Genomic DNA, 23,588 nt, shown 5'->3' on the forward strand with positions numbered 1-23,588 from the left:
AGTGGGCATGCAAAAATCCACATAAACACACTCATATCATCTTCCTGACCTCACTCCTTAGGCTGTCTCTCTATTCCTCATTTGCTCTTTCTTTCTTCCTCATTTGCTTTTTTTTTCTTCATCCCTTTTTTGATTTGTGCTGTGAGGAGAGAGCTTATACCTGAGCTTATACCTGAGCTTCTCCCTCCAGATGACATGAGGAAAATAGAGGAAAAGATCAGTTCCTATATGGGAGCCAGAGGGGAAGTGAGCATCCTGGGACCAGAAAATGAACCATGGGCTCTTTGAGTTCGGAATGAGGAGGGGCAGTTTATGAGTAGTCTGGTACTCATTCTCCCATGGGTAGTTGCTTGAGCAGAATTTGGGCTGTGTGACTGTTGAAGCCACTGTGAGTTGAAGAGCTGAGGTCCAGGGCTCCAGTGCAGACATCACATAAATCAATGCCAATTTAAAAGGGAAGATTATTTTAACCTTGGAGTGTCACTTGCTCTGTCTCAATACATGGTCCATTATTTAATCCTTAGGAAGATTTCACTTAGGCCCCGCTTCTCTCTGTACTTATTTGCTACAGTCAGACCATCCGACACGCTACAAATTGCAAAATGAAACAACCTCAGTGTCCAAAAACAGACAGGGGTAGGTGGTGGAGACAATGCCAATGGAAGACATGCATCGTGCTAATCACAGCACATCTGGCTTTTCCTTTGTGAAGCTGAGGGCGAGGAGGAGGTGGTTACAATACAGAAGCATGGGGCAGTGTGGGCGCTGGGAAGGTGGGTCCTGCTACCTCCATCCTTCCCAGTGGGGCCTTGGTGTAAGAGCTCTAACTACTCTGAAAGGAAACAGAATAAAGTGTTTGGTAAGCTATCTTCCCTTAATTCACAGATGGATCTAAAGCCTCTAATGCTAAATGGTTACAATGCATCATTTGGGATAACAGCTATACTCTCTTCTCTTTACCCAGTTGTACTCCAGCTTTAAAGTCACATTTAAAGAACATGTGGACTAAATACCTGTGAGCCTCTATTCTGTAATGGCAATAAGAGTAACGGGTTCTTTCAGGTGAGTTAATAAATAAGTTCAAAGTACTGGTTTGTTACTAGCAAGGTTTTCCACTCCGTTGCTCTGGTCAGCCCCCAGTTTTTTTTGAAATATAACCTTAAAGTTTAAAAATTTACATTCTCAACTTTAGGCTCTAAAATATAAATGCTCTATATATCTTCATTTAAGGGAAAACTGACTCATCAGCAAGACAAACTGTATAGAGAAGTACTATTGGGAGACCTGTAAAGATGAGAGCTTTAAAAGTTTTGCAAGGGATAGCAAATATTTAAGTAGCTGAGTAGCAACTCGGTATATTTTATACCAAGGGCGATAGTAATACAGTGTGTTCTTTAAGTTTTTCTAGCTGACACTGTGTCATCAGAGCCAACTTATTCTCATTATTTTGAGGCATTTATGATAAATCCTATTTTATAACAGCAGGTGTCATTATAGGTGTCATTAAATTGATTAAATTTAAACATGCTTCAGCATTCTTTTTTCCACTTGTGCTAAGCCTTAATATTTTGAAAAAGCTAGTACTGTTCTATTAAAGAAATGTCTAATAAAGAAACATGAAATATATCCCAAACATTCCTCCTAATATAATACTCCCTGGAAAACCTAAATAAATGAAGGAATTTAAAATAGCATCACTATCAAATTTATAAGGTATAAAAAACTTTTCACATTTGATTTTAAATTTGTCAACCATAAATTATCTAAGTCTTTATGTTGACCTTGTTCTGATGAAAGAGAAACTGGATTTTATAATTAGTTAGCTAGCCATTTAACAAATTTTTTTGGCATATAGTGTCTCTTTGGGATTTCTAAACATAGAGGAGTAAAAATTCAGAAAAAATTACAGGAAGAGAAAGTAAGAACATAGGAAAGAAAGACATAAAGGGAAGTGTCTCCAATTCTTCCTGTGGTGCAAGAAATCAATGATGAACCATTATGTATACAAGGTATCCTAATTAGTGGACAGAATGCCTCACACAAAGTGATCAGACCGCAAATATTTGTCATTGAATGATGACTCAATCAATGATCTCACCTAGATCTTCTCTTGGCTGCCACTCTGTTGTGCTCCTTGTAGAATCTGGAACAAAACTCTCTTGCTTTTGCCATTTGGGAGCTTCCACATCAGCATTCTACCTATCCCAAATGTGATTTAATAAAACCTTGGGGAAATTAAACGTAGTTCCCCCTGAAAGGTGCGGACTCTCATTCTTGAACTGTAGTATGCAAATATTTGCTTGAGATTTTGGTGCCGCACCTATTGGTTTTGATAAGAAGTCTGTCACCTGTTGTGCTACCCAGAGCTTCGAAGTATCAAATAATTTCTTTCTGCCCTCAGAGAGGCTAGATCTATGATATTATCAATGGCAGAACACCATGTTTTGCATTAACAAACTTTGAACAAAATTTTTAAAACACTTACTAGGATAAAATCCTAGATCTGTAAGATACTGAGCAAAATACTTTTTTATTTTTGTTTTTGAAAACATAGCTTTCAGCATGGAAAGATGTTTAAATGCATGTGATCATGTATAAAAGTCTGAGAAGTTAGGAATTAATACTTTTTTTCAAAAATACAATCACATAAAATTTCTATGTATTATAAATTATGGGAAAAAAGAAGCCATACCTTGTTATCCTTGTTATAATATCCACCAAGAGTCTGGTGTATTCCTTGTATTCCAGGAGGTCCCTGTATTATAAACAAATCAAAGACAAATATATACACATTTACCAAAACAATGCATATTTAAATAATATATCTAAGAACTCTTGAAATCATATAGTGAAGAAAAAGGAAGTATCTATTTAGTCAAATATTCTGATTAATAGAGAAATACATGGGCATTAACTTATCATCAGGCTCCTAAGATATTTCTAGGTTAAATCCTGCATGAATCCAAAAAGAGGTCCTAAGTGGGAGCATGTAACATTTTACCAGAAGGTCAGCCATCAGCATATTCTTTATTAAAAGGAATTATACCCATAAGACCCTCCCAGAGAAGAGGTTATAGCTCTTCAGTTTATTTTTGGCACTTCTCACAGGATTTTGATCAATGTACTATAGGACTGTGTGTTCCCACATGCTATTAACTTAGTAAATATGGGGAAAATGTTTTTCTATTGCTTTACTTTTTTAAATTAGTTGTATGAAAATGGGATGCACAAGGACTTTTGGGCCAGAAAAAAGATGTCTGCTATAAAATCTCAGACTTAAGAAATTTAAATATTGATAGTTTTCAGTTGACCTGGAAATAATTCAGTAAGCACTATGCTGGGCTTGGAGTGGATAGGAAAGAAGCAAAGACATTTGGCTGTCTCTAAGGCTTCTAGGAAGAAAGGAAGAGAAGACTTTTCCAGGTTTTTCAGGGATTACATTTTGGGGTGAGAGCCATAAAAACCACAAAGGTTAGCATTATTTTAGATTAAGTAATTCAAGTCAAATAGGTTCAACTGTCTCAGAAAAGAGATTGCATATTTCATCCAGACCTCAAAAGCTAGGAGGAGAGAAAATATTATAGAGACCAAGTTTTTAACATGTTACCTTAGAAGATAAGACCTAGAAGGAAGATGATTAGCCAAAATCAAACAGCGCCATTATACAAAGATTATTATTTTTCAAAGGGAATGAAAGCTTTGAAAAGTGGAGACAAATTTTAAGAAGCAATCGTTAGCTGCGCTCACTGATACAGGTAACACCTTAGGTATACAGAAAAGATTAATGTTGGTTAACATTTACATCAGGTGTTTCTTATGAGCAGCTTGTGACTGAAGATCTCTTCTAATATGAAACCTTTGCATTGTGCCACTAAACATAAAGGGCACAAGAATGAGGTGATGGATACTTAGAAGCAGGTTGGTATAATTCTTGAGAAAATAATGGGCCTCAGGAGTAATGGTGTTGCCTAAGATTGGAAAGACAAACGATGCTGTTACCTTGCTGAAACAATAACGGAGCTATTGTAAGAAGAGAATTCTTATGGCATTATATATTTTTCATGAAACTTTTCATCAGCCAGCATTGTGTAAAGAATTCTAGGTCAGTTAGAGGAAGTAATGAAGAAAGCAATCATTGAGTTGGGGGTGGGGGTTGTTACACAAAGTATCTAGCTGAGAACATGCAAGTTAAGATCTTATTCTTGAAAGTCAGGAGACATGAGGTTCCATACATATTGATCCTTCTGCAAATATATAATGAGGCAAGGAGGAATTTTAGACACGATATGTAGTAGCATTAACAGGTGGCTTAGGAGTATATGTATAGTAGGCATTCGGTGAATGTGTGTTGATGACAAGGTTGATTCGATCAAAGAACAGTGATGGAGTAGGTAAATTTAACTTCATACATATTCAATCTAGTTAAAAGAGAGAGTCTTAATTATTACAGCTCTTAAATATAGCATAACAATTAATAATACAGTCTCCCAAATAGAGTAGCAGAATCAGTGAAATAATAATAGCAAACTTTTTTGTTGTTTTTTTTTTTTTGAGACAGAGTCTCACTCTGTCACCCAGGTTGGAGTGCAGTGACACGATCTCAGCTCACTGCAACCTCTGCCTCCCAGGTTCAAGGGATTCTCGTGCCTTAGTCTCCCAAGTAGCTGAGACTACAGGCATGTGCTACCATGCCTGGCTAATTTTTGCATTTTTAGTAGAGGTAGGGTTTCACCATGTTGGCCAGGCTGGTCTCGAACTCCTGACCTCAAGTGATCCACCTGCCTTGGCCTCCCAAAGTGCTGGGATTACAGGTGTGAGCCAGCGGGCCTGACCAATAGCAAACATTTATATAGTGCTTATTATGTGCCAGGCATTACAGCAGGAGTTAACTAATTTAGTCCTTACTAGGACACATGAGGAATGTCCCATCATTCTCTCTGATTCAAAGATAAAGAAAATGAGGGTTGGAAATGTTTAACTGGTCCAAGGTCACACCGCTGGCAAGTGGTAGGGCTAATACTTAACATCAGCGTTGGGCCCAAAGCCAGCTCTTGTCTACTCTACTGTCTTAACTTAAAGGCAAACTAGGCAAAAAATCACTGTTGCAGTAATTTTCTTATCATGATGATGTGTGTACCCTAGAGAACACTGGGTGATCACTCTTCTATGTTCTGTTTACTGAAATTGAAAAAAAATCAACAAAACTTGTACATAGCACTTCTGCCAAGTACCACACTCCTGCACTGTGCTTGGTGCAGGAGGTGAGAAAGTAAGCACATTACCTTTCACTGTAGCCCTACCGTGTAGTTGAGAGAGGCCCCTTTATCGTCTCCTTGTATCTCCCATCTGTGTTCATACAGTGTCTTAACCCATGTTAGGGAGATTGTCCCTGAATATTACAAAACATTTCTCCTAGTCTGTGACTGTATTCAAATGTATCCTATATTTGTTTGTAGAGGGTGGAAGAGCAGGTGGTCTGAGATACAAGAAGTGTGAAGTCTCCCAAAAGGTTCTGGGAGGCAGTAAGGAAAAGAAGCAGGAAAGCAAATGTGTGGTAGGGTTTGCATAGCATAAAACAGGTAGCAGTGTAAATGAGAACAGTAAAAACAATAGAACGATAATGATTTGTAAAAAATTGGATGAAATGGGATATGATCCTTTACAGACTGGTCATCTGCAAACAGAGGATAGCTGTATTTCATAAGCAAAGTATATACTTCTCATTCAGGATCCTGATCTGGCTGCTGCTGAGCTTACCACTGGGGGTGGAGTGGGAGAACATGCGTGGCTCAGTACAGCTGCTCCCTCTAAAAACAAAGGCAAGGGCACGACTCACTAAAAACAATTCCAAGAGCAATGAGGCTACAGAAAAGGTTGAACATTATCATTCAAATATCCACAAGATTAATAAACCCATAACAATTACTTCTACATTTTCATATGTTCTGTTTTTGTCACAAAATGTCATATCTCCAAAGTAGTACTCAAAATGGGTTTGATTGGCAGTTTTAGGTTCTACCACTTAATCTCATCATGAGCATTTATGATGACACTTTCTTTCTCACTTTTTTAGTCACTGGGAGAGTTTGGGTACCATGAATTCCAAGTTTAATGTAACAGAAATTTACAGCCAACAGTCTACCCTGCAGGCAATACTTTATACAAACTCTCCTAGTGGTCCAAAGGAACTCTTCAGAGACTGGAAAGAGGCACCAATTAGAGTCTTCTGGAAGTCCCCCTCTACTCTGACTATAGACAGTGAGGCAGTGTCTCACTTGGTTGCTCTAAAGCTGTCAAAAATAGTGGTCATAAATAAGCTCTATGCATTTAAATGGCAAAAGCAACTCTGTTTACAATTGGAAAACAACCTTGGGGTTTCAGAATTGGTGGCTATCCTACCAGCCACATTCCAAGAAATGTGCTATTTTTCTATCTTCTATTCTGGTAGGAAACATGGCTGGAGAAGATTCAAGGAGTTGTTTCCAAGTTTAGCAAGAGTTGTCTATCTTGCAGACTGTTAACTCCAAGAAAGAAGTTAAAGACTTGTGGTAAGTGACAGATCTCTCGGCATCACATGGTGTTGTAGATGCTCTAGGGCAGTTGACAGAATCCTTTCCCTAAGGTTTGCATTTACAAGGACCCATCAAAAGACACTCAGATGACCCAGGCCCAGTGGTGAAGAGAGGCCAACTGCAGAGGGTATGTCAGCCTTGGCTAATGCTCTTAGGAGCTCTACTAGGAAAAGTGGTTAAAGATTTATGGAAAGGAAAAATGTCCCAATATCTTGCTTATAATAGTGACCCGCAACATAGTTGGACACAAGTCATGGCTATACAATGTCTATCTTTTATGGAGATTTGCTTTACTCTATTTGTATGGGATTGGGAGATATAGAACATCTGGATTAATGTGGTGAGTATACAATTACAGAGCAGCTAAAAAATGCTAATGAACTCCAGGGAGAAACAACTGTTCAGAACCCAACTGTACTGATTCATAATTATCTGAGAGGCCTATAAACCGGGTGTGGATAGAGATCCTGATGTCGTTTCTTACTGCAAAGAACTACAGCAGGTGTGATAAAGTGAATTAAAGCTATATTCAATTTGGGAAGTATATACTCTCAGCAATAGTTCTAGCAGCTTTTAAATAGTTTTTGGCTTAAATCTTGCTGGAGGTGGAAAACAGAAATACCATGATGTCTGCCACCGGACTTGTCAGACGCATAGTGTAAAAATGATGAGCTATTTGCATTATCATTCCCTTAGTAGATTTCAGTTTTGGCTGCACATTCCCAAAGTTTAGAAGTTGGGAAGAGTTCTCTGTTAAAAACCATAATCCTTAGTCCTAGTCTTAGCTGCATTTTCACTTTTTAGCCAATTCACCAGGTATGCTCAGCTTAAAGAGCAATATTTTTGCCTTTTTTTCCCTCATTGTTCTTTGCCATAAGCTGTCTGTTCAAGTCAGAGCTTGAGCCTTCTGATACGGCTTCAGCACAGCCTGAACACTGTGAATCAGGGTCTCTGTGGCTCCTTAGTCAAATCCCCTGCTCACTTTCTGATCCTCAATCCTGAACTCTTTTCCTTTCTCCCTTATCTCTGGAAGTACCCTGTACCTCTTCATCTCTGTTGACTGAGTCTCCCTGAGCCATCTGGATGCCACTTATGCACCATAGCTCTTCAGTCTCCTATTGGAAGCATTTTTCAGGATTCAAAAATACATATTTTCAGGTTACATACAACTGCTTTTGGCCCTGTGGGTTTTCAATTAAATTCAAGAACAATCTTTGAAATACCAAAAACCTCTGTGAAGGAAGTTGTACTAACCAACGCTCTTCAAAAGTGCTAAAAAATAGCTTTTCTGTAAGAACAGATAGAATGCTTGTTGGAAAGTCCTTTGGACTAATTTTCAAGAAACCTTTCCAGTGTTCTAATGGCTTGTAAAAAAGTAGAGATCAGTAATTATTTTTCCCTTTGTATTCAAGAAAAAAAAAAAAAAGCAGTCATTAGGAAGCCTAAATTCAGACACAGGAATGGTGAGATGAAGCAATAATAATGGTTGGAAAAGGTAATGTCAAATGAGTTTTTCTCTCATTTATGTTTCCGTCTATAACACATTATACATAACTTAGTAAAGCACATTTACATTGAGTATAGTGGCTTATGTACATGTTTCTATTCCCAGTTGCAACAAAAACTTTGTGAGGGCAAGGAGTTTTCATCCTTTCTTTTTTTTTTCTTTTTTTTTTTTTGAGACGGAGTCTTGCTCTGTTGCCCAGGTTGGAGTGCAGTGGCACCATCTTGGCTCACTGCAAGCTCCACCTCCTGGGTTCACGCCATTCTCCTGCCTCAGCCTCCCGAGTAGCTGGGACTACAGGCGCCCACCGCCACACCTGGCTAATTTTTTTGTATTTTTAGTTTAGAAAACGTTTAGAGACGGGGTTTAGAGTTTAGAGACGGCGTTTCACTGTGTTAGCCAGGATGGTCTCGATCTCCTGACCTCGTGATCCACCCGCCTCGGCATCCCAAAGTGCTGGGATTACAGGCATGAGCCTTTTAACCTCATTACAGTACAGTCTAAGTATCTCTCCCCCGTCACCAGCACCAAATGTTTGTTGAATTCGGTAGAATCATTGCTTTTATAAGAAAAAGTCTGTGGAGAAAGCCAAGTTTTTGCTTGTTGGTTTTCCTTTTAGTTAGATATGGTATCAAACAGAGCAAAGGGCTGCTGCTTCCAAATTTATAGAAGACAATATCAAAAGATTTAGATTAACCTAAGAATGTGGCTACTTAATTGAAAGCATAGCTATAGTGAGCTCCAGTTAAGTAGAAAAGAGCTCATTGATGGATTTTTGGACCAGAATTACAACATATAAAGTTATAAAGTAACTCTGGCAAAAAACCAATAACGTTTTTCAGATAGAAAATATTTGAGAACTCAATTTCTTTTTTTAAAAAAACTACCCATCCTTCTCTGTCTTAATATTTGCTCAAAAGGAAACTTTTTTTCAGTGTGGGGTTTAATTACATAAATTAAGCAGTTATAATTGTAATGGATTTTTTTTTTCTGAGAATGCTTCTGCTATGAATTTTTAGTGATTAAAGGGATGCCAACACCTCCTCCCTACCAAAAAGAAAAACAAAACACCAAAAAACAAAACACAACAGTTAGTAGAAACTCTTGAACTACAAAATGTGATTCCTAAAGCCAAGAGCAGATTCAGTGAGTATTTATACTATTTTTATATTTCAATATAAAGACCTCAAGCTCACATACTTGGGTTTAACTGGGTCACCCTAGGGAACATGGGCGGGCCAGATATAGGTAAAATGCAAAGGTTCCTGGGAGGAGGTCTTTTTCCTTCAAATATCTTGCCTACTCTCCAGGCTATGCCCAAAATGTCCTAAAGCAAGTCTTATTTTATTTTATTTTTTTTTGGTGTTAAGTTTTATTGCCAGATCAAATACAAATGTTCCTAGGAGATATAATACTAATGGTTCATGTTTTCACAACTCTGGATAACTCTAAAAGTATTTTCACTTATATTTTCTTGGGTGGTAGGGTAATGTGACTGTAAAATGCATTATCTTATTTGATTCTTATAATAACCAACTGAAGTGGGTACTATTATATTTTCCATTTAACAGATGGGAAAACCAAGAGATTTTTCCCCAAACCACACGAATGGTTGAACCAAGTCCAAAATCATTCCATTCTAATAGATTCATGTGAATTGTTCATTACATTTTTCCCAAGAGCAAGGTGGGTAGGACAGAAAAGGAGAAGAATAAAGGGATGGCCCTTGCGGGCTAAGGACAGAAGAAGATAGCACCAAGGAGGAAAGGGTGGCCGGGGACTCTGCAGACTACGTCTCTGCCTCCACTACCATTAGGCTGAGGGCTTTAACTTTCTGGAAAGGGGCTTTAACTTTCTGGAAAGAGGCTTTGAGAAATGACTTGTGAGCCAAGTCTTCAGGTTAATTTGGATTGTAAGTGGTGGGGACTCAAATGGAAATAAGCTCAGGGAAAATTCATGTTTCAGTGCTAATCTGAAGGATCTGTTTCATTCATTGGTCAACACAAAAGAATACAGTTATGCAACTTGAATGGTCTCAATTTAAAAGAGATGTTTTCAAGTGCGTTTGTTCACATTGAAAATAGAATCTAATGAGTTTTTCCAGATGATGAATATGTATATGAATATATTTAGGCCAACATTCTTAGATGGATGAAGTTTCTCTATAAATACTTTAACAGAGGAAAATAGGAAGGAGGGGAGCAAAGCAGATAGAAGAAAAATTTACATGCAGGTGATAATAAAAGAGAAAAAATAACCCTTTTGCCTTGGAAACGGTAGGTCCTAAATCCTGGGAAAGAAAGACAGAAACGATGAGAATATGGCAAATAATGATTAAATGAGGAAAATGATAACAAAAATATTAATAGATAACAATAGTTACCATTTGAAAGTGACAACTGTGTGGCAGGTACATACATTATTGCATTTAGCTCTTACAGCAATCCAGTGAGGTGGTGTTTCCTTATTTTACACATAACAAAAGACTAAATATCGGACTCAAGATCATATAAATAGTAGACAAGAGCTAGGTTTCAACTCAGGTCTGTCTGACCCCACGGCCTTGATCTTTTAACTCTTTCCTTTAAACCACCTCACAGTGAGAAGGATGATGGGAAGATAAAATACCAATCATCTTAAAGCTGGTTTTTAAAAAATCGAGCAGGGCATTGTGTGGTGAAAGACCACAGGATTAATGAGATACACAATCACTAAGGGCCAAGCAAAGAAGGGTCTGAGACTTGGTATAGATATGCCTTTTGAAAGGGCCGGGCACAGTGGCTCACACCTGCAATGCTAGCACTTTGGGAGGCCGAGACAGGCAGATTGCTTGAGCTCAGGAGTTTGAGGCCAGCCTGGGCAACATGGTGAAACCCTGTCTCTACTAAAATACAAAAAATTAGCAGGGCATGGTAGCGTGTGCCTGTAGTCCCAGCTACTCTGGAGGCTGAGGCAGGAGAATTGCTTGAACTTGGGAGGCGGAGGTTGCAGTTAGCTGATATCACACCACTGCACTTCAGCCTGAAAGACAGAGAAAGACTCCATCTCAAAAAAAAAAAAAAAAAAAAAAGACTTGGATGACAAGGAGAGTCAAGAGGAAAGTGACCAGAATGGGAGGAGGATAAGGATAAAAGAGAGGAACAACACGGAGAAACAGGGAAGTTCAAAATCATGGAGGGCTTCTATTAGAACAAGAGCAGGAGAAAGAAACGAGCAGCGTTAGGCTGAGAAGGAAAAGGAAGGAAGTCAGCAATCTCAACCAACATCTTAAATAACTTTTGAGGTTTCAATAACACCAAATGAAGGCTAAGGAACCTTAGCACTTATAAGATGGTGGAAGAAAAGAAAAAATAAATATAAACAAAGGAGGTGGAAAAATACCAGTGAATTAAGAGAGTATATTGCTTGGGGATGATTTTGGTGCACAGAAACTCCAATGAGCATGAAATTGCAGTGGAGAACAGTTGTGGGAAAGTTGTCACACTCAGGCAAAATGAAATATCCTTCACTTAAGACTACAATAGTGCCATTGTATTCTGTTGTGGAAGAGAGATTGTGTATTAGCATTGCAGTAGTCTGAAGAATTTAAGTGATACAGTACAATGGTTTAAGCATTCATCAAGGACATCTTTTGGGAATTTCCCCTACAAAAGATAATAACAGTTTAGTTGGAAGCTGGCAGTGACATGCTTATTCTTGGTGAATGTCTGAAAATTCTGAGCAGTGCTGTGATCCATGATCTTGTCTTGTCTCACTAGTTTTTCCCCCACCTTGGCATATACTGGCACCATACCTTGAAAGATCTATAGCTCCTAAGTGTCTCAGTCTAAGATATCGCTAGCATCCCTGGTTCACAAGTTCAGAGGCAGTGCGATTAACAGGTGAAGGATTGCAGCAAAGGCAGCTCGATCTTGAATGAGAATTTTTCACATCTGCCACTTTGGACATTTTTCAAACTCATTCCCTCGTGTATTCCAGGAAAGTGCTCACTTGAGCTGGGCTTGTCTGCTTCTGGCCTGCATACTGAGCTGTGTAATTGAGGGAACTCAAGCATAGGTCGTTTATGGTTGTATGAATAAGCAAAATACTCAATATGTGATCTGATTGTTTTCCAAAATTGCACAGTCCCTGGTTTCACTTGTCATTTTGGAACAGAAGTGGGAGGATGAGACTGTGACAGTGAACGCATTCAATGGGTATAATTAACCCATTTCATAAAAGCAGATTTTCTAAATTATGCTAGGAAGCTTGCACGCTTTTTAACACTTTGCTTCCCAAGGCAGAAAAAAATATCTTTAAAGGTGCTTATTTCCCCAGATATCAACCTAATTGGTATAAAGCCCACTGCCTTATTGATAGAGTGGGACATTTTGACTGATTTCTATGGCATGATAGTTAGAAAAAAAAAAAATGATTCCTCCCCTAACGCTGCCATTCTGCTTATCCATCCATAAAATGTTTCATACTCATCTTTCCTCAGTATGTCCTAAAAAAGGAAAACTATTATTTGTCAGTGTCCTGCAATATAAGGAGCAGCAGGAATCTTTAGAGTGCCTTGCCACCCACAGATGCAACATCAATGACCCAGTACAAGGTGATAAAAGCCACAGGGGCATGAAAACTAGCAAGGAGGGGAATGTGTGAAACAAATTATTTGTATCCAGTGGTGTCCTCAAAAAATCACCACCAACAAAAATCATACCTTAGGAACAACTGTGCCTCCATCCCCTTGTCTGACCTCAGGAATTTTTCAATATGCCACCAAAATCTGGAGGAAAGTTGGCTTACATGGACCCCACAGGCAGTCTGCACCTATGAATGCTTTGAGTTTCCATTTACTGTAATTAGGTGATAACATTCATTCTCTTCAAAAGTGTTGGCAGAATGACACCTCTTCCTGAGTTGAGAAAATGCAAGTTCCAAGGCACACTGCTGGGACTTAAGATAACCAGGCTGGTGGCACTGGCTTGTACACTGCCAAGTTACATAGAGACCAAGAGCGAGTGTGCAACTCAAATAGCTGGGGACATTCTGGACAGCTCTGGAATAATTGGGCGATTGTGGTCTTCACTTTCAACTCAAATGTGTGATGTTAAGATTTCTCCTTTATCTCTAGGTTGTACTAATGATAAATCTACAAATGACAATTCTTGGCTCAACTGAACCCCATGGTTATAGAGAGTGTGCTCACGAACGTTCTAAAAAAATAGTTAATAATTTTAGTTTTAAAACACGTGGCCCTATTCCACAAAGGATTTCAGTCAAAGGAGAAGATACTGATGATATCAGCCAGTGAAGAAGTAATCAGTGATATGCACTGTTACTAATTCCATAGAATGTTTTTCCTGTTTCTTAAAATGAATTTGAACTATTCTAAGCATGCTGAAAAGTACCGAAAATAATATAAATTCCAATGAGTCCACAATCCTGTGTTGTCAAATATTAACAATTTTGCCATATTTGCTTTGGGTATTTTTACTTTTTCATGAATTCATTACAGACATAGCTGAAGACTCTTCAAATCTTATTTTCTGCCAACTTTTCTTCCATGTTTTAGGTCCCATAGACAATGCTGAAAACTTGTTGCTTCTCTGGTTACATAATTTCCTTCAGTCTTTCCTCTGATCATACTAAGCTATAGTTACTGATCTGCAGAGAAAACCGACTGCACAAATTGAGCTGAGCCCCTTATTCGTCAGGACCTAGAATTTTCTTATTGAATGAAAAAAATCTCTTCTTGCCTACCTTGCAAAGTTATACAGCAGTAAAATTAAATACAGTATGGAGATCCTCTTGGAAACCATGTCATCAAATGCAAACTATAAGATTATTTAGGAGACAAATCTCCCTTTCTGCAAATTAAGGTTCTAATAAATCTGATTGGCCTTTGACTTCTCAAATCTTAATGTTTACCCGACACAAAGAAATGATGTTTAATCCAGGCACTATCACAACTAATTACAAGTTTGGTGACCACAGATCAAGGATTTCAAATATTCTGTCTCACCATTGCTGTAAATAACACATGTCAGTCCAGATGTCTTAATAGTGGGTTTCAAGAACATAACACAAGATGAAACAGGCAGTCAGTGACTGTACAAATATAATATTCTTTTCAACCATAATGTATGTTACCACTATTAGTAAAAAACATAGGAACTCGGAAAGTGAGTAATAATGTCCTGCTACTGTCCATAGGGAGAGAAAAAGAGAAATAATTAGAAAATAAAACTTGAGAGCTAGTTTTCAAAATCTCAACCTGATACCCCCAGCTGCCTCACATGCATGTCTACATATTCTGTGGTCACACAAGGTGATGCTGGAATTTTAGCAATGTTGGGAACAGCTGTTTTGTCTGGGACCATTACCCCCATGAGGGACAAGTGGCAATAAACATGATTAGCCATGTCTCCATTTTATAGGTCTTATGTGTCTATATTTTTAAATCTGAGAAAGTGTCATCTTACTTTTTTTTAAGAAATGAAATTCCTATTCCCATTGACTCAAACTGTTAGGTTCATTTTCTCTGAAGATATTACATTGCACAGACTTTAGTCATTTAATAGACAGAAGAGATTGTGGTTCTCTTGCTGAAAGGAAAACTGAGAAACATGACAAAGCCCTGATCAGTTCAAAGCTTCTAGAAGGGATGTTAAGAATTTGAATTGGATTCCTATTGATACATGATGAGCTTCAAAATGCGTGTAGTCACATTCAAGGTATTTTGAGGGTATTTTAACAAGTAATCAAATGTTTGACACAGTTTCTGTCATCTGCTTTATTCAGCAGTCCAAAAATGTGTTTCGGGACAGTAAATTGTTTTAGAGGTGGATCTTGCTATATACTGGAAATAATAATTTTGCACTTTCAGTTTTCAGTACATAGTAAATAAAGTTGGAGACGGAAGATACTCAAGTTGAGAATAGTGATGGATAACGGGGCACAAGTGCTGGAAGGCACTTAGTCCTATGGTGTTTTGAGGGCATGTATTTTCATTGCCACAACTGTTCAACTGGCTTAACCTATAGCCTAACAGAAAGGAAACATCAGATTTTGCTGTGGGGAAAAAGAAAAGACTTAGATGTGATGAAATTCTCCATCTCTAATGACCAATGTGATATCCAGTGGATTCAGTCAAGACTGAAATTAAATGGGCTACAATCATACCTTTGTCAATTTTCTTGTTTTCTCTCAGCAAACAAGCCTATTTCCTATCTACTCAAAGACTAAAGATAATGGGCTAAAAATAATATTACCTTCAATAATTTATTTGAATCAGTAGGAACAGTAATTTCATCACATAAAAAAATAAAACCACTGCACACACACACACACACACACACACACACACACATCACACTTACAAAAGGGAGATATAACTGGTTATTTCATGGCTACTTGTATCTCTCCAGCTGCCCTCCCTGCCAACCCTTCTCTTCTATTCTTAGAAGGCCCCATGTGATGAAGCCATTCAGCTCCCAAATCTTTTCTGGCACTATTCTTTTCTCAGCTCCTTTATTGTTTATTGAATACATCAAGCTTTTCCCCACCTGAAGCCCTTTGCAAGTCCTGATATTTCTGTTTAGAAAGTTCTTGCTCTGGCCCTCACATGGCCAGCTCCTTCTCAAGGAATGTCTTCTGCTCAGAGACACCTCCCTGGACCACCTCAATGAGATGGTAATGAGAACATTTCCTCCTTCCAAATCATTATCACATTACCCAGTTTGTTTCCCCCATAGCACTTCACTCTAAACCGAAATTGTTTTGTCTATTTATTTAACTGCTTATTAACCATTGGTGTACTGCCTTACCACAGAGAGTAAGTTATAAAGAAAGGTAGAGACCTTATCTGTAGTTTGTTGTTGCTTTGTGTTTTTAACCACTGTATATTCAATGTTTGTAATAGTGATTAATACATGGTCAATAGCCCATAAGTGTTTAGTAAATGAATTAAATTTTACACCCTAAATTTACTCTTTTAACTGTGCAAACTGATTAATTTAATTTACAATTAGTTTAATTGTAACTTTCAGGACTGTGTAATGATTCATGCTTTAAAGGTAGAAGAAGTTCTACACTGAAGTTAAAATTAAAATAGAAACAAGAATGTACATGTTTTAAATCAGACTTGTTTTAGAAAAGCAGCATACATTTTATTGGAGTAAGCTCCTACAAAATTAATACTGCAGAGTTTTATTGGTATTGTACAACAGAAGGGCATTTCAGAGATCAATGAAGTAGGTATGGATTTTCACAAGTTGACATTGAAAATGACTGCTGATGAAATAGCATTTATATTTAAATTTCAAGGTAAGCATAAATGCAACAAAAGCCTCAAAATAATTTTTAAAAAATCATATGGATTTATAATAAACTTCAAACATCGAAAAATTTCCACTCCCCTGACATCCTTCAAAGAGCTATAGTCATTCTTTGACTACAGCTTTTCCAACGGAAACAGTAGATGGAGCTGCTGCCCCATGTTACACACTTTTTTGAATTTCTGCTTTCAACCTAAATTGCTATGCACACAAAAGTGACAAATGGAGCCCACTGCTCAATTCTCATACTGCAATAATGAAACAATGCATAAAAACAATACCAGAAGAAAAAAAAATGAAAGAAAATAAAAAGCCTTGCCTGTAACAGAAAGAAATAATAACACATTTTAAAATTAATGTGGTTTTTAATAAACGCTTTTTCCAGCAATGATGAATGAGAAGTAATGTCAAATGGGTGGGCTAATACCTACTTCCTTTAATGGTTCATTAGTTAAATTCTCCTACTTTCTCTCTTGCTTCGCCTCATTTCCAGCTGCTTTCCTCTCTTTTCTAAAGAAACTAGAAACCAGAATACTTTGAAATAAACGAAGGCATTCCAAGTCTTGAGACTTTCCAAGTCTCATTATCATAACATAAGTCTATTACTTTCTGTTGCTTATGCTACTCAGATAACTGGAAGGCTTTTTAAAAAGACAAGCTTTTATTGGAGTGTGAGGAAGGACAGTTGAGACTTAGAGAACATCACAACTAATAAAACGCAACAGCTCAGAAGGTAAAGGAACAAGCCCCACAAGCAAGGAAGAGGCTACAAATCTCAGAAGAAGAAGCATCACTGACTCTTTAGACCTGGTTGTTATTGTTACCTAATTGCAAATAAGTTTTGTATCTCTTCATGAGTGGATTTATGTAACTAGAATAAGCGTGCCATATGCAAAGGGATCTTTTATTTACGCAATTCATTGATAGACATTCAAATTTCTGTTAACTAGATTTTTGGAAAACTGTAAAGAGAGAAAAGAAGTGTTGGTCTAATTACTGATTGAAGACAATCTCTTCTATCTACAGTGTGAATGGGTGTTCAGAATAATAACAGTGGAACTAACTTACATTTAGATAGAGCTTTACATTTAGAAGAAATTTCTTTCACATCCATGGCATTGGGCCCTTGTAGCCACTGTGGGAAAAAGCAGGTGGGGTAGGTGCTATTATTTCAAATTTACAGAAAAAACGGAGACAAGGAAACATCAAGAAAATTGTTCTAGGACAGGCTAGTGAGGAGAAGCACTAAGTTCCTCACTGCCATCCTATGCTATCCTATACCATCTTGCTGTCTGGAGTCAGCACAGTGCCATTCATTGCCATGGCAAAATCAAACACTGTTCTATGTATGATGTTTGAAGAAGACTAATCTTAGTCGAATTGTAAACTAGAAGCTTGTCTTTCACACCTGTAGTCTGGCAGAACAAAGGTTTAGGGATCAGTTCCTGTGTTTCAATTCTGTCTTCTCTGCTTGTGTCAGCTTGGGTAAGTTACTTGACATTTCCAAGTATCATTTACCTCATTATAAAATGAAGATAATTTCTACTTTTCAAGAGAGTTGTAAGGATTCCCTAAGACACTGGAAATACAGTACTTAATGCAGAGCTAGTGATGGTAATAAATTCTCCTTGTCTGCTTCATCCGTCTCTCCTCTGAACCTGTTTCCTCAGATGTTAGTGCTATTTCCTTCCCGCGGGAGATACTTAGCCCTCTCATCCTGAAAAACTGTTCAGTTGTAATCTTTATGTATTGAAATAAATCCAAGAGATCTCTATGTAATAGTTTCCCTCTAGTGAAGAATATTCGTTTAGGACAAGATGGCAGAAGTTATTTGGGAGACTTTGGGAGCTTTTTCCTTTGCATAGGTAAGATCAGCTCTGGTTTTTAACAAGAAATTGGACAAATACTTTACAAAAATACATGTGGCTAACTCTGTTAACCAGGTTAGTCACTGCTCAATGACAAGCACTCTGAATAAGAACAGTTTCATTATATGCATATTGCATGTGTATAAATTTCAAATAAGTCTTTCCTAAAGACACAAAAATTTGCTATTGAATATGGGGAGCTAAATTGGAGTGATATATATGACTTTCCATGAAACACTGATTCACAAAGATAATTTAATAATGTTAGTTTAATAAAACTACTGTTAGTAAATTTCCCATTATTAGAAATCTTTTTTCCATAGGAGATAAAATATCTCAGGGGACAAAACGTTGTCCTCTTACACACACACACACACACACACACACACAAACACACACACTTAGCTAGTTGTAGGAAATTTTTTTAGTAAACAAGTTGTCCTTTTGGTGCAAACGTTTCATAAGAAAGTGAGAATATACAAATTTGGCTTCAGAACAAATAATCAAGTAGAAGGACTCGTTAAAACACTTTAATTATTTGAATTGCTTCAGGCCATCAGAGACTTAGATTCCTTTCAATTCAATTTCCTTTCAATTCAAGATTTTTAAAGTCTTCACTGACACTCCCCTAAATAACAACACTATGTTTGATTTCAGAAACATCTTAAACCCCCAAAGGGAAGGACATTTTCTTATAAAGTATGCTGTTATTAAAAAAATAAAAAAATTCATGCCTCCTGGTAATTCCTATTCCTTTGTTCTTTGCAATCACACTGACTAGAATAAAGTCGCCCTCCAACTTTCCCAAAGACTAATTGCTCAAATATAATGTTTAAATTACATAAAATATTCACTTATTTGAGGGATATTACATAGTATTTAATTACTGTTTGATAAGGAGACAAAATTAAAATTTTTTAAAAAATACATTTCACATTGTCATAAGATATTCTAACACATGCTTCAGGATCCTCACATACTGGCCACTGCAGTGAGGAATACACTAACTCCAATAACAATTAGAAAAATTATAGGTCCTACCAACCCATCTCTTGTTCTCTTCTTGCCTTCCTTCTTGCTATGAAGTAGGGTGCATGTCACAAAGGGTCCAATGTTGGAAAAGACAAATAAATGAAAAACAACAATGTTTTGATTTAAAAATGTCCACAATTAAGGGGGAACATCTCTTAAGCTATTTGTAAATTGTAATAAAATACAAATAGCTCCCTGGGACATCCTAAGAGATAACAAGTGCTCTGCTGATACTTTTAAAATAGTGACTACTGGCCAGGTGCGGTGGCTCACACCTGTAATCCCAGCACTTTGGGAGACTGAGGTGGGCGGATCACGAGGTCAAGACATCGAGACCATCCTGGCCAACATGGTAAAACCCTGTCTCTACTAAAAATACAAAAATTAGCTGGGTGTGGTGGTGGGCACCTGTAGTCCCAGCTGCTCGGGAGGCTGAGGCTAGAGAATTGCTTGAATCTGGGAGGCAGAGGGTGCAGTGAGCCGAGATCATGCCACCAAAGTAAATACTTTGTCTTCTGCATAGATTTTTCCTAATTTTTCTAACAAATTGGGTATTTTGTTATATTTAAAAAGTTAATAAACCACTTTTTAAAAATACTATGTTCCCAGGATTTAATGAACACTGTATGTCAGACCTATAGCTGAGTTTAAGTTCTAAATCTATACTTGAAATAAAATAAGCACCTCTCTCCTCCACTCTGGCAATAAACTAAAGTCTGTGGAATTGAATATTATAAATCCTATCATACAGTCACATGGTTTTTAATCTTCTGAACTCTTCAGTAAACTCATTTGATCTGTAGTTGAGAACTCATTCCAGAATTCGGTGTAATCTTCTTCTCTCCTAGACATTTGGCAAGCTTGTCATAAAAGCCTTCAACATTCAAATTCTTCCTTTGAGACAACAATTATCCTGTCTTAAAAGCAGCACCATAGGTTTAGAAAACTACACAAAGGTCTAATCTTGCCTGTTAGCATTCACCAGCTTTTCTTCTTTAAAACACGAAACAATTATTTTAAAGATCTTACAATGTGTTCTCTGTTTTGTCTAAAAATTTGAAATAAAAATCAACAAAACTGATTCCTTTCAAGACTAGATGCTAGTACACTGATATGGCTTGACTCTGTGTCCCCAACCAAATCTCATGTTAAATTGTAATCTCCAATGTTGGGGGAGGAACCTGCTGGGAGGTGATTGGGTCATGAGGGTGGTTTCTAATGGTTTAGCACCATCCCCCTAGTGCTGTCTTGTGAGTGAATTCTCACGAGATTAGGTTGTTTATTATTATTTTTTTTTTGAGACGGAGTCTCGCTCTGTTGCCTGGGCTGGAGTGCAGTGGCCGGATCTCAGCTCACTGCAAGCTCTGCCTCCCGCGTTTACGCCATTCTCCTGCCTCAGCCTCCTGAGTAGCTGGGACTACAGGCGCCCGCTGCCTCGCCCGGCTAGTTTTTTTGTATTTTTTTAAGTAGAGACGGGGTTTCACCGTGTTAGCCAGGATGGTCTCGATCTCCTGACCTCGTGATCCGCCCGTCTCGGCCTCCCAAAGTGCTGGGATTACAGGGTGGGCCACCGCGTCCGGCTGAGATTAGGTTGTTTAAAGTGCACTTCCCCCTTCACAGTCGCTCTCTCCTGCTGCCATGTGAAGATGTGCTTGCTTCCCCTTCTCCCTTCTGCCATGACTGGGAGTTTCCTGAGACCTCCCCAGCCATGCCTCTTGTACAGCCTGTGGAAATGTGAGTCAAATAAGCCTCTTTTCTTTATAAATTACCCAGTCTCGGGTAGTTCTTCATAGCAGTGTGAGAATAGACTAATGCAGATATCCGGCTTATACTTCCTCATCCCTCGTCCCCCCAATCTGCCTTTATATAATAAATATCAATTGGCCCCAATGCACTGTTAATAGGACAATCCACTAGAATGGCTACAGTGAAATGAAATCAATGACAGGACAGTAATCATGTTCATTTTTGGCAGGTGAGCACATCCTAAGAGATTCCTAAGGTACTGGGTTGAGGCCCTCTAGTGGTGGTGCAGGGTGTTTTTTGGTCTTCAGAAAGGCACTTACCTGGTCTTAATTTTTTCGTCTACAAAACATATTCATTTGTTACTCAGTCATTAAATAAACAATAATCACATGCTATAGGCCAGAGACTATTCTAAGCAATGGTGGGAAAATAGAGGTTCAAAACAATCACGGTGCAGTGGTCAGATGAGGAAAATAAGAGTCCAAAGCAATGTGCAATATCTGTAGGCGGTGTAACATACAGGACCATGGGAGGAAACCTCAAATGCTGAGAGCACTGGCAAAGGCTCTATAGGAGAAATGTTTGAGCTGAGTCATGAGATACAGAGAAGCATATACAGGCCTATTGGAGAACATTTGCAAGTCATAGCATTTTTGAAACAGTAAGGGAAGATGTCGCGTGAAGTCAGGGACCCCGAACGGAGGGACCAGCTGGAAGCCACGGCAGAAGAACATAAATTGTGAAGATTTCATGGACATTTATTAGTTCCCCAAATTAATACTTTTATAATTTCTTACACCTGTCTTTACTGTAATCTCTGAACATAAATTGTGAAGATTTCATGGACACTTATCACTTCCCCAATGAATACCCCTGTGATTTCCTATGCCTGTCTTTACTTTAATCTCTTAATCCTGTCATCTTCTTTGTAAGCTGAGGAGGATGAATGTCGCCTCAGGACCCTGTGATTGTGTCAACTGCACAAATTGTTTGTAGAGCATGTGTGTTTGAACAATATGAAATCTGGGCATCTTAAAAAAAGAACAGGATAACAGCGATGTTCACGGAACAAGAGAGGTAACTTTGAACTGGCCATCAGTGAGCTGGATGGAAACAGAGCTATATTCCTCCTCTTTCATAAGCAAATAGGAGAAATATCACTGAATTCCTTTTCTCAGCAAGGAACATCCCTGAGAAAGAGAATGCCCTGAAGGTAGGCCTATAGACGGCCCCTTTTTAAGGTGTCCCGTCTTTTATGGTCGAAGCCGATGGAATGAAATAAGCCCCAGTCTCCTATAGCGCTCCCAGGCTTACTAGGATGGGAAAATTCCCACCTAATAAATTGTGATCAGACAGGTTACCTGCTCTCAAACCCTGTTTCCTGATAAAATGTTATCAAAGACAATGCGTGCCGGAAACTTCATTAGCAATTTTAATTTCTCCTCATCCAGTGGTCCTGTGATCTCGCCCTGCCTCCATTTGCTTTGTGATATTTTATTACCTTGTGAAGTATGTAATCTCTGTGACCCACACCCTATTCGTGCACTCCCTCCCCTTTTGAAAATCACTAATAAAAACTTGCTGGTTTTACAGCTCTGGGAACATCATGGATCCTGCCGACTTGTGATGTCTGCCCCGGACACCCAGCTTTAAATTTCTCTCTCTTGTGCTCTTTCCTTTTATTTCTCAACCCAGCCGAGACACTTACGAAATAGAAAAGAACCCATGTTAAACATCGGGAGCGGGATCTCCCAATAGGAAGATGACTGATTACAAAAGAAGGAAGGGCATAGAGGAGGATAGGCCAAGGCAGGTAAAAGGCAAACCATGAAGGGCCCAGAATGGCATGTAGAGGATGTGGAATCCATCTGTCTTGAAGAAAAGAGAAGCGATTGAGGAATTTAAAATCAAATAGTTTTAAGCTGTTAGAGAATTTTAAGCCATCCAAGCCCACCTGGATGCTGTCATGATTTAGAGGTTTTACTCCACTTGGAGAAGGTAGAGGCAATGAGACCAGCTCTCAGATGACTTCAAATATATAGGTTCAAATTGACAACGGTCTAAACTAAGGCAGTGACAGTGAAGATGGAGAGGATTTGTGGGCTGCAGGGATGTAGAACTGATATGATTTAGAAACTGTTTAGATGAGGAGGATGAAGAAGAAAAAACATCTAGGATTATTTTTAGAGATTAGTTTTGGACGTTATACTTTTGTGGTAGCCAGGAGACTTCCACGTGGAGATACTAAAAAATAATGGGATGTACCAGCCTGGAACTCAGGAACAGTGTCTGAGTTGAAATAAAAAACTGGCATTCATTAATCCATCCAGCATATAGGGGGCAGAAGAAAAGCTGTTAATGGAGACAAAAAGATGGCCCCAGGCATAGGAGAAAAAACCCAATGTCGCTAAACCAAGAGAATAGGGAGTTTCAAGGAGAGAGCAGTCAATGCTATACATTCCTGTGTAGCAGTAAAGTCAGATGAAGCCTAAAAAGTGCTCAGGGAATCTGTGATGCAGAGATTGTTGGGACCACAGAGAGTGCA

At 38.3% G+C, this 23,588-nt stretch overlaps 1 protein-coding gene across 3 annotated transcripts in view; it reads right to left on the reverse strand.

The window, feature by feature from the left end:
- LOC105479487 (collagen type XIX alpha 1 chain) overlaps positions 1-23,588 on the reverse strand; it is a 334,678-nt gene that overhangs the window by 94,227 nt on the left and 216,863 nt on the right. For all 3 annotated transcript variants that reach the window (XM_011737482.3, XM_011737483.3, XM_011737484.3), the window contains exon 17: positions 2,693-2,755. In XM_011737482.3, the coding sequence (XP_011735784.2) occupies positions 2,693-2,755 (63 nt within the window). The remainder of the gene's footprint in view (positions 1-2,692; positions 2,756-23,588) is intronic.

Source organism: Macaca nemestrina, chromosome 5 (genome assembly GCF_043159975.1).
Source record: "Macaca nemestrina isolate mMacNem1 chromosome 5, mMacNem.hap1, whole genome shotgun sequence".
NCBI lineage: Eukaryota > Metazoa > Chordata > Mammalia > Primates > Cercopithecidae > Macaca > Macaca nemestrina.